Source organism: Ptychodera flava, chromosome 1, assembly GCF_041260155.1.
Source record: "Ptychodera flava strain L36383 chromosome 1, AS_Pfla_20210202, whole genome shotgun sequence".
Classification (NCBI taxonomy): Eukaryota; Metazoa; Hemichordata; class Enteropneusta; family Ptychoderidae; genus Ptychodera; species Ptychodera flava.
Genome location: NC_091928.1, coordinates 55031426 through 55043949, shown reverse-complemented (window position 1 = coordinate 55043949; position 12524 = coordinate 55031426). Strand labels below are relative to the sequence as shown.

General features: G+C 36.5%; 1 protein-coding gene and 1 long non-coding RNA gene across 5 annotated transcripts in view; both read right to left on the bottom strand.

Annotated features, from left to right (window-relative positions):
* Nucleotides 1-7712, bottom strand: part of LOC139141471 (arylsulfatase J-like) — a 90174-nt gene extending 82462 nt beyond the window's left edge. Inside the window, exons 1-5 of one of the 4 annotated variants that reach the window (XM_070711078.1) lie at nt 7545-7712; nt 6254-6366; nt 5709-5819; nt 4945-5070; nt 4159-4285 (exon numbers count right to left, since the gene is read on the bottom strand). In XM_070711078.1, the coding sequence (XP_070567179.1) occupies nt 4159-4285; nt 4945-5070; nt 5709-5819; nt 6254-6265 (376 nt within the window). In that variant the 5' untranslated portion in view covers nt 6266-6366; nt 7545-7712. The other 3 variants (XM_070711089.1, XM_070711084.1, XM_070711106.1) reach the window with 3 other exon arrangements.
* On the bottom strand, nt 445-3610 carry LOC139141613 (uncharacterized). The gene is made up of 4 exons (XR_011554209.1): nt 3333-3610; nt 2704-2855; nt 1776-1940; nt 445-637 (listed from the first exon to the last, which is right to left on the bottom strand). It is a non-coding gene; the product is annotated as an uncharacterized lncRNA (long non-coding RNA).
* Nucleotides 7713-12524: the final 4812 nt, after the last annotated feature.

Genomic DNA, 12524 nt, shown 5'->3' with positions numbered 1-12524 from the left:
TGGCACTGATTTTGGCACCAACAGGTTTTACCTCACCCTGTCCTACAGTATGTCCGAGGTAAGTCACCCTCGCCCAACCAAACTCAGATTTGGCAAGGTTGACAGTCAACATTGCTTTACTCAGTCTCTTAAAGAACTTCCGCATGAGCTTGATGTGTTCCTCCCAGGTGTCACTATACAGGACGACGTCGTCAACGTAAGCTGCACATCCGTCTAGCCCGGATATGACGTCGTTGATCATCCGTTGGAACGTTGCTGGAGAGTTCTTCATTCTGAATGGCATCACCTTGTACTGGAACAATCCGTCTGGTGTAACAAAGGCGGATATTTCACGAGCACGATCCGTCAGAGGGACTTAATTGCCAAAATCCCTTCAGTAGGTCAAATTTCGTCACATACTTGGCTTTTCCCACTCGGTCGATGCAGTCATCATTCCTCGGGATTGGGAAAGTGTCAGACTGACCCATGGTGACCAGACTCTGTGACAGTTCTAGTTACAATGTTGTCAGACTGACCCATGGTGACCAAACTCCGCCATGTAGTTTTGGATCTGCTCTGGGATCATCAGGTGGAAACCATGGCAACACAGCTGTAGCATTGTACTCATCCAGTCTTGATAGTAATTCTTTCAAAATGTCTGGAAACAAAGGAGAGATAAAATGAAGGAAAACACTTTGTGTCTGAACATTCCTGATGAATACAGAAAGCAATAGTAATAATCCATGGATCATTGTCTTGATTTTAGTCAGACTCTTTGATGTAATAATGCCCCATCAATGAATAAAGAAAAAGTATCCTGGCTAAATCTATCAATAAAAATTTCTTATCACACTCCCAAGTATATTGAAATACATAATGTTCAAACTGTCAACACAGATTGTAATTGTGCATTGTGTTGCATATTGATAATGCATATTGAATTCTACACAAAACTAGAAATTCACTTGTCAAAAACAAAGTTGCATCTTGCAGACAATAAATGGTGATGACTAAGTTTCTACATTTTGTTTTGATGTACATTTGAAAAGGTTGTGTACACCTCCACAGTGCAAGATTTCAATTTTTGCTCAAAATTTCCTTAAGGAATCTTTCAACCATTCTCTTTCAAAATCAAAAATAAAAATCTGGGTTCACCTTCAAATTTTGTTACTGGAGAAAATACCCCAGATTTAGTAACAATGCTTGAAATTCAAAGTAACCACCATCTCTATACTATACAGAGAAAAATTAATGTTTCTGTTTTTGAAGAAACCAAGACTTAAAATTTTCCTCACACCAACAGCTTCAAAATGAGTCCCCACAAGTGGTAGATCAGAAAAGAATTGTAAAATCTGCTAGTCCAAATATCTATCCCTGAGTAACATTCTACTTTAAGGAGCAAAAGAAGATTACTTTCCTTCTCCAGAATAAGATTATTGACAGTATAATGAAATGTACAGCTACTGTCTCTTTGATATGTCGCTATCTTTACACACAGATTATTTTCTGATCACAGTATGAGTGTTGTATTCATTCTGCCAAAAATGACTTTATGCTTTACATCACAAATAAAATCGTCAAAATATCCGTTAATCATCGCATAAATCAAACTTTGAGACTTTGAGAGTCAAGACAAATCAAAATTATCTTTAGTGAACGTACAGAAAAGTTGATATTATTGTCAGTGAAACTATAGAAAACTTGAAATCATGAAGTGAAGTTTAAATTATCTCAATTGAAGATATAGTTGGGAATTATGAAGTGAATTTATGCCCAAAGTTCGGTAAATGACTTACCAGGATACATATCAGCAATGTTGTTGTATTCACATGGATCATTCTTGATGTTATAAAGACACGGTGATTTTGTTGGTTTACAATTTGTCGATGCATTGGTCGGTTTGTGACCACACTCAACGATGGCTGCTCTCATATCTTGACTAGAATCGCCAGCTCTAATTCCTAGAATTACAAATTATCATATATAAATGTATAAACCAGTTTCTTTAGCAATCCAATGTCCACAAACAACATTATTGTGCTTTTATGTACTGGATTAATTATTAAATAAACTATTAATATATATAATTTAATGTTGTCTTATTTCTCCAGGCAAATACTGTCCCTATCTTGATGGTTTGAAAGTCAAACATTTGCAATATAAAAGTTGCAAGTTAGCTCCCACTTGTAGATTCTGTTTGATTTACTGAAGCCTTTCATTTGAAGAAGTAACAGAAATTCATCACAATTCAACTTTTTGAAATTAAATCAATAATATTCAAAATCTTTTGGTGCATCAAAGTCTTAAGGTAATATTCGCATTGAAATTGAAAGACTTCAGCTTTTGCCTAAAACTTTCCACATGGGAACTTAAAACAATCCCTTTCAAAACCAAGAATAAAATCAGGGGTCACCGTGAAAAATTGAATAGCTGAGAAACAAATTACCAAATATTTACCAACACCTGAAAATCAAAATGGCCGCCATCCCTGTGTTAACTCTACGGTATGGGAAAAATTAGAAATCAGATTTTCACAAAACTTTTATAATGAGCCCAAACAAATGGTAAGCTAAAAAGTATTTAAAAATTATTTATTGAGTGTTGGAATATCTGTTTTCGATGTACATTCTATCTGAAACGTTATACTGTACAGAATTCAACAAAGTAACCTCCAATTGCTTACTTCTGTTGTATTGTGTTTTCCATCAATAGTGTAAGTCTTACCATCTGTGACTTGTTCAGGTTTAAACCAACCATCCCATTTGCCTTTGTAAACATCACCAATGATGACTTTCTAATTTTCAACTCTTAGTGCCGCTGTCTGAGTTATTGGATCAATGTTGTGAAGTATTTCATTTCTTGGTGATGCAGTGCCCCTGAAATGGTTAAAGTGAAATGTGAAAAAAACACTTTTCAACAATTGGTGTGATTCACTTCAAAGTAGATTTGACTTTATAAATGCCCAGATACACGTAATGGTATTGTGTACATATCATGTGGCCCAGTCTCATAGTAAAGGTGGTACGTGTATGTCTACAGTTTCAAGTTCCCAGATACATTTTCTTAAATCTTAAGATTCTTTTCCATTAAAAAAGAGAACGAACACGTGAAGCAGAGAAACACTTTGTCCTCCATCTGTGTTTACTAAAACACATCAAAGGACATGAGTTTCTAACACTTTCTCAGACGCTTTGATATACATGAAAACATGATGGTAATCTTAAACATTTTAATTTCTGTCTGCCTACTTGAATATTAAACAAGGCCTGGCTTGTTTAAATATCAGAGAAAGATACAGCTTATGGTATACATGTCTAAGAAAAACCAATATTAGTTCTTAATTCTATGCTTACATGGACAAAGTGTCCCATAGATTGACACCGTCCAAATTCTGTGGTAATTCTGAAATCTTGTCACCTGCTGCATGATAGAGTATTGGTAACCAATCACAAACATGGACCATTCCTTCCTGGATTATTCCAGACTTTTTCAGGAGAGGGCTATGGATAAATCCAGTGCCTCTGACACCACCTTCCCAGAGTGTAACTTTGATGCCTCGGAGAGGCCAGTTTGAAGCATAATTTCTGTCAAAACCAGCAGCAGGTCCTCCATTGTCAGTGGTGAATACAATGATAGAATTGTTGTAAAGTCCGGTGCATATCCGGTGCATATTTCATCACAATTTGAAAAAAATCCCAAGTTGGGTTATCCCTAGGGACCTGTATACCAAATATCAAAGCTGTCTGACAAGCGGTTATGAAGAAGAAGTTTCTCATAATCATATTTTGCATTTACACAACAAATATCAAATCAGTAACTACTGCAGTTCTCAAGATATTTGAGTTGACGGACACCTCACAAACAGACATACATACATACATACATACATACAGTACATACATACATACATACATACAGACTGATGACGGACGCTGGACAGATACCTATCTCAATAGCTTCTATAGACTATAGTCTAGGGATAATAGCTAAAAATGAAATCAGAATACAGAAAACACACCCCTCGTGAAAATATCCTTACAGATCTTGCTATAAAAACATCAGTAATGCTAGTATATATACAGTTTTTGGATTGGTGATGTGATATAATGAAAAATATGGGAGTTAAGAAAAACAGACAGGAAGAGATTCTACCAGAATGATAAATTTTAGATTATCTACCTGCAAACATTTTCCTGTTGTTATCTTGAATATGTGGAAATCTTTTTACATATTTATCAGGTGCTTCCAGTGGTTGAATGGGATTGGCACTGTGGACTGCTAAATGAGCTAGATATAGAAAAAGAGGCTGAGTATTGAGGTGACAATATGTGAGATGGTGTATGAGAGAGAGAGAGAGAGAGAGAGAGAGAGAGAGAGAGAAATTTATTGTTGATTTGGATATTTTTTTGGGTTATATTCAAGCATAGGGTTGAGAATTTCGATTGCTTCAATGTGTTTGAAATTCACAGAGTGCCTGTGACATAATGTGACATCTGCCAGAAATTTACACTTTAGCTGATATGAATGACAAGTAAAATATTGGTGACTCAAATTAGAAGAGTAAATATGTGACATTAATCCATTACTATTGTCTTATCTAGACATTGATGAGTCTCATTCATTTTCCATGGTAACATTAATGAATCCCAAACACGGTTTCCATGGTAATAATGAAGTGTCCTTATCATTTTCTATAATGACATCCCTGTTGCCTCACGTATAGTCCCTCCATCAAAGATGTTATCACTCGCAAGTGGATTTACTGTGTAGCAATATCAATACATGTACCTATATACTCTTTCTTAATTGGGTTTGTATCTACTTTTTGCTGGTGTGGGATCAAGCAATGACTTAACTAATTTATTCAATCCTACCTTAGGTGTTGACCCTTGGACTTGCAATTCACTTTCTTAATTTCAAATCATTATGTTTTTAAACCAATCCTGATTATGGAAGCTACTGTACCTGTTGATTGTTGTTTTGTTTAATGATGTCTTCAACTTTGGTTGTAAACAGTTCAGTGGTGTACTGTCCATCAAATGAATGTCTGACACTGACATTGTCACGCATATCATAACCCATGTATTCATTCTATAATAAAGCCATTTATGCAAATACTATGTTAGTTTCAAAGCAACAACTAGCTCTTTTAATCAAATAAATTTCTCCTGATGGCCTTGGAAATTATTAATTGCATTTGCAAAGTTTTTTCCATAAATTTTATTCATTAGTCTTTGTCCATGGGGACTTATAGATTTGGTTGAGTCCGTGCGTGCATCCGTATGTAAAGTAAAGAACACAAACTGACTGTAAAATCCACAACAACACAGTATTCCCATTGTCATGCTTGTTAAGACAAGGATTTGTTTTCATTACGTCATAGCCATGAATTACAAGATTCCATTTAATACTAGAGCAATATGACATCAAATCAGCAATTGTTATCACTCAAGGAAAGTACACCAAAAGGTCGAAGAAACAAACAAACAAAGTATCAGAATAAAGTGTCTAGGTTTTCCTGACTTTTACGAGGAAAAGATAGCTGTGAAGACAAAGCTATCAAAAATTGCAGTATTTGAACTTTATTGTAAAAATGTTTGGAATGGACAACTGGAAAATCAAATACAGGTACAACATTAATAAACTATTTTGAGATGCACTTCTGTAGTGTTGTTGTTTTGCATTGTTTATGTTGTATCAGTTTCCTGATTGGTCAGTTATCACCTCACCTCTAAAGTCATGTGATCATAGTAATCTTCTTTCCCATTGTGATAACCAAAGAAGGAATCAAATCCACGGAATGTTGGTGTATACTGCCAGGCAAAGAATCCAAGATGCCACTGAGTGGACAGAAAATCAGACATTGGGATATTAGGATGTGATTTAGTGACTGCCTTGACAGAAATGATGAACTTGATTTGACTTTGGCAGTTTGCACTTTTGTATGAAATTGAGCTTTAAGGTTTTACGTTTTGGTAATGTAACTGAACTTCTCCTCTCCATACCGGTATGTGTGTTCACACTTCAGAGGGTTACATTGACGACAGAATGGGTTTCAGCTGAAACATTGAAATACTGGTGCCATGAACGTAGATGATAACATGTTTACTTGTCAGGGCAGTGTAGTTACTCTGTGATATAATGGTTTAAATAACTCATACTAGTCCAGGTTATGGACCACAATTCAGTGCAACTTACTGCCTAACTGATACAAGGATATTTTCCTCTGTACCAGTCTACGTCTTTGGAACTGATCTGGTTATGACTGCCTTACCTTGCCAACCATGTGTGTAGAGTATCATAATTTCTTCAAATATTGTGGAAATATGGTTTCATTCAGCGGCAAACCAGATGGCATCGCTCCCATTATGACATCATGCTGTAAACCTGATTTCAATGAAAGCAACAATATCATTGGTTATACATACTCCACTGGTAACATTCTATGAAAAGATTAAAAGCTATTATTACCAAGACACATGGCTTACATTGTGTGTCGTTTATGGGAGCTGAACTTATCACAAAAATTTTGGCAATTACAGATATCAGTATTGTTGATATCACCACGATATTCAGGATAGTACAGGATCTTACTGGGTGCTGTAAGGCTCTGTGATCAAGTTCATGATTATTTTAAACTAGACAAACAGGATTTACAGGCTTTACACGTACCAACAAGTATCTAGTGATCTAGATTTTGAACCATGTAAATTATCGTCGTGCCAAAACTTGACAAATTATTCTCATGAATGCTTATCTGCTCCTGAATTAAAATATAATTGTACCCAGTATGATTCATCTGAGATTATTTTAGCATGAGCACAGACGAGGGGATTCTCCTTGTCTGTGGCATGAAGGACCTCACTTACAAATCACAAAGGACCAACACTGTGGTCACGTGAGGTCAGTTTACAAACAAACTCAAGACAATTCACCAAGACACAAAAGAGTCTGACTAAATATCATTTAGTCATTTCTTGGTATGTGTCTTGGTCAGCTTACAAAGTAATTGTGTAACATATGCGTCAAAATACACTTGACTTACTAAGATGTACAGGATGTCTGCCTGTCATCAACGCAGCCCTGGTTGGTGTACAGATTGGCTGTACATAGTAACTGTGTAGAATTCTATAGGACTAATCTTACTTACCAAGATGTATAGGATGTCTACCTGTCATCAAAGCAGCCCTGGTTGGTGTACAGATTGGCTGTACACAGTAATTGTGTAGAATTTTATAGGACTAAGTCTTACTTACCAAGATGTATGTCTGCCAGTCATCAAAGCAGCCCTGGTTGGTGTACAGATCGGCTGTACATAGTAATTGTGTAGAATTTTATAGGACTAAGTCTTACTTACCAAGATGTATATGTCTGCCAGTCATCAAAGCAGCTCTGGTTGGTGTACAGATTGGCTGTACACAGTAATTGTGTAGAATTTTATAGGACTAAGTCTTACTTACCAAGATGTATAGGATGTCTGCCTGTCATCAACGCAGCCCTGGTTGGTGTACAGATTGGCTGTACATAGTAATTGTGTAGAATTCTATAGGACTAATCTTACTTACCAAGATGTATAGGATGTTTGCCAGTCATCAACAGACTGAGCACTCATTGGTGTACAGATTGGCTGTACATAGTAATAAGTTATATAAGATAACTCCATTGTAAGCCAAGTTATCAATGCTTGGAATGGAAATCTGATCAGATCCATGAAACTCACATCATCCCATCCCTGTCAAAAAAATAAATATGGTGAGAAAGGTAAATTAGTGTGACGTTTTATTAATAACTCAAAGTTTCCAAGCTATCAAACCAGAAAAACTGAAAGTTTTCTACATTCACATGATTTTGTAGGCCAATCATTAGTACTGTACATCACATTTTCTTGTTGTGTTCAATATTATCCATCAACATTTTGAAAGCTCTGTATGCCTGCTGGCTTTTCTAGATGTCTAATTTTCAGTGTGCCTGCTGAATGTTTGCATTCGACAGACCAAATCACTCCAGTGTTCTTGCTAACTTATTCTACATATTGACATTATCAGTAGAGAGTTGAGTTAGGAAAATTTTTAAGATTATTTCTACATTGATAAAGAAAGTTCAGGAATCTTACACATCAGGAGGCAAATAAATGTATTCACAATATTACATAGATGGACACTGTGTAAACTAGACCATGAACTTCAGATCAGCTGGAATATTAGTATATAACCATGTTATATGTATCCCACTAGCATGACAGGTTTAATTTCTAAATCCTATCTTGTTTTGCAATATTAAGAGAATTTCTCACTCAACACAAAACAGCTTAGCTGACAAAGAAAAGTATTAAGAGCGTACAGTTTGGTGCTACTAATTTACTGCCTGGTGACCGTCCTTCAGTGCAAAAAAAGTCAGTTTAGATTTTGAACAAATATGCCAACATTTACTAAGCTATTCCCAGTTGTTTTATGTTTTCAAATGAACATTTCACAAATAATGATGCATAACATTAAGTCTCTGTCCTACGGCCCCATAAAGCAGGGAAAACACCAGCCTACTTGCCACCCCTTTCTTTGAAATGGTTTTATCTTCAAATCAGGAGTCCAAAAGTGCAGGGTATATCCCTGGTGATGCTTGCAGAATCCTGGCCAGCTGGGAAACACAATGTGCAAGCCGAAGTGAATATTTCTACATTGGCAACGTTATTGTCCAAAAAGTGAGAATGGCTCATTTTATACCATGCTTTGTTTGGCAACAGAGGGCAGTATTTTGTGCAGTGGGAGGGCAATGTATGGATGAACACAGTTGCTTTCTGATGTTACTGGATGTTGGGGGGGATGGGGTTGTTGTAGCGTAACACCAATGTTCACGTTGAAATGAATGGGGAGAGTTGGGGTAATACCAGTGTTCCAGGAGAATAAATATCTGCTGCAGTAAGAGATACTGTAAAAAGAATTGTCACAGTTTATGGCAGGATAGAGCAGTAATAGTATACATGTTTTCACCTGATTGTCATCTTGTAGTATACCAGTACACTGTCAATCACCACAGTCAATCAGTTGAAGTTCACTGCAAAACTCAAATTACCCAGAATGACTTGGACTGACAGTGATTACCAGATTGTCAGTGACAATTAATGACAATGATGTGTGGTCTTGAGTAATTGCTGCATTTGCCTGCTGTTCACAGGGTGACACATACCGGGGTACAAAATTGCAGAACACAAATAAATTACGGTGTCAAATCCATGCCAAAGTATTACTTTCTATTTTACTCTTCTGAATTCAATTTTACAATTCATCATTGTTTTCTAAATTCAATTTAACAGCTCAGCATTCTATTCTGAATTCAATTTGTTTTACAACTCAACATTCTATTCTGATCTCGATTTCACAACCCAATATTTCTCTTTACTTTCTGTATTACCATTCTAAATACAAATTTACAATTCAACTGCTGCTTGGACATACATGTATCAATGAAGCAATGGTCTGCATGCGGGTTTATCACCACTAGAACCATTGCAAGCCAACCCGTATCTAAGGTTTTCTTTGTAGTTTACAATACCAATAGGTGTCACATTGAATAAATCAACACATGCCATCTTTATCACTGACTATATCTATGACTCAAGTTTTATAACTCTTGTTTACTACCAGGTACCTTGACATTGACAATGACATTATGTATATTTTCAACCATGAGCCATCAATGCATTCTGCTCAAGTTGTGAACTTTGCCCTGGAGGATCTACAGCGCATTCAGCTAGAAGTCAAAAGTTCACACTGTGGGCAGAAATTGTCAATGGCATGTGTTTAACATCAGTAACATCTATAAGTGTCATGTTAAACTACCGAGAAAGCCTATTTGTTGGCAACGACCCCTGACCCAAGTGCAATAAATATGCCAAAGCACCGCTGTATATTCACAGTTAGGTATACAACGTGTATGAAAGTATGGCTATGTACAGGTACAGTATGTTTACAATCAAACTGGTTTGCAGTTCTGTCAACTTGTAGGAATACAATTATTCAAATTGTGAAAAATAAATAGAATCAAAGGATGTTTTTAGGATAGCTATAATGGTTAAAATTCTAAAGGTCAGAGTTTGAGCATTATAGTTGAACGCTATGAAACATCAACCCTACATTGATAGACAAGCTGTCACTCTAGAATTCAAATTCTTTACTCTAACATAAAAAATTCAAATCCAGAAAAATCCCAATTCTCTGAGTCCAAGATTGAATTCTTCTTGTGTGCAGTCATCAGATTCAACCTTCATGACAAGTGTATTTCCCATGGCATTTAGAAAAGCAAAAACAGGAATTTGATATGTTAAATTGCAAAATGAAATTTAGAAGAATAAAATGGAGAGTAATAATGTTGAACTGTGAAATATAACGCTGAATTATGAAACTGTGAAATGATGAAGTAGCAGGTTGAGTAGTAGAATATAAAGGAGAATGCAGAATGAGATACAGATATGTTGACCTCATATATATATATATATATATATATATATATATATATATATATATGTATATATAATGTATAAATGTGCCCTCCCGGTTATCACCATAATGGCTTTATATATATATATATATATATATATATATATATATATATATATATATATATATATATATATATATATATATATATATATATAAAATGTATAAATGTGCCCTCCCGGTTATCACCATAATGGCTTTATGGCAACCTCTGAACTTGGGCACAGAGTGTACGGTTACACATTGTTGAGGATTGAAAATATGGACTCACCAGAGTGCTCTAACGGCAATACGACAATATATATATATATATATATATATATATATATATATATATATATATATATATATATATATATATATATATATATATATATATATATATACTCTTTCATTGTTGTTTTTTGCAAAACCTTTATTTTACTTTATGATCAAGATCCCCACTGGGGTACGATTTCAATAAAGGCTTACTTTACTTTACTTTACAGAAAGTCGAGCTGTAAAATTGAATACAAAATAGAATGTCGTGTTGTAGAATTGAATACAGAATAAAATGTTGAGTTGTAAAAGTGAAAACAGAAAACTGAATTCAGAATAGCAAAATAGGAAGGAAAGTAATTTTGGCATGGATTGAACACCATAAATAGATATCCTGAAGAAAATCATTTTGGTTTACAGAGTAACCAGTTCATGGAAAAGGCACATTGCACAAGTGCACAGTTTTAAGAGCTTGTATGTACACACACCATGGTGGCTTGTGGTTCGGTACACGGTGTAGGGCCGCTGTGTGCATTAGAAATGTAGGATTTCTAATGCACACAGCGGCTTTCGCCGTGTACACAAGCGACTGACCATGGATGTACAAATCCATACTGTGACACACGCGCACTGCATACAGTACCTGGGACTGCTTAAATAGGCTCCTACTACCTCCATGGGCCCGGTTGTTCAGGCAGTTGTTTCTCTTCCATGTCGCAAGATTTCAGTAAAAACTTGAATCAAAAGAAATTCGGAAGTTCGTCACCTGGTGTCCGGTGGCTGCATGTGTCGTTTGTAAACCAGGTCCCGTCGAGCCGTCTGAGACGATCTCAATCTCCATTCTAAGATCACTTTGCCGTTCAAAGCAAAGTCACGCGTGAAGCAAAGTGACCCAAGACTGATGACATGACCTGTGCGTTCAGGGACAAGTTTATTTACTCTTTAGCGCCACCACATCACACAGTACGTATTTCCTTCGTCTCTCTTTGCCAAACTTCACAAAAGACAAAACTTAATGCATCATATATGGACAGGAAAAATAATAATAATATTTTCAGTGTGTTTTAAGTGACAAAAGCTAATCATGCTGAACCTTTCAAGGCATAAGTATCCGCTGACCTCCCTCCGAGCTCAGACATTTTCTCCGTTCTGTGACGGAGCAGGTCGTACAATTTGCATAGTTCATTGCGCATGCTAAGTAGACATTGCCAATATAATCTACAAGATTTTTTCGCTTTACCTTGTGAAAGAACCTTGTTTTACGGGGTACCTGTCAACTCGCCCGATACCAACTCGCCCGATTCCAACTCGCCCGATGCCAACTCGGCCGATACCAACTCGGCCGATATTATTTTGCAATTTTATGAGTACCTGGTACGCTAGCTCTGCATGGCAGGGCTGTGTGTTAGCCCTGCGTACAGGTCTGTGTGTTCCCGGCGTTATACGGCCTCTGTGGTGGAGGCCGTATAACGCCGGGAACACACAGACCTGTACGCAGGGCTAGGCTGTGTGTTTACCGGCGTTATACGGAGGCTGTATAACGCCGGTAAACACACAGCCTTGCCATGCAGAGCTACTGGTACACTTGATGCGAATCCGTAGCCTTTGCCAATCGGGTAGCTTGGTCATTGGAGTGGAAGAATATGACAAGGAGTGGCAGGGCTCGTTTTTGCAGCAACTGGTACGCACAAAACGTTTTATTTCTAACAACAAATATTTCTAACATAGAGAACCACAGGTGCGGCTTAAAATATGTGCCAACACGGAAAACTTTTTATTTGCGACTTTGCAAAT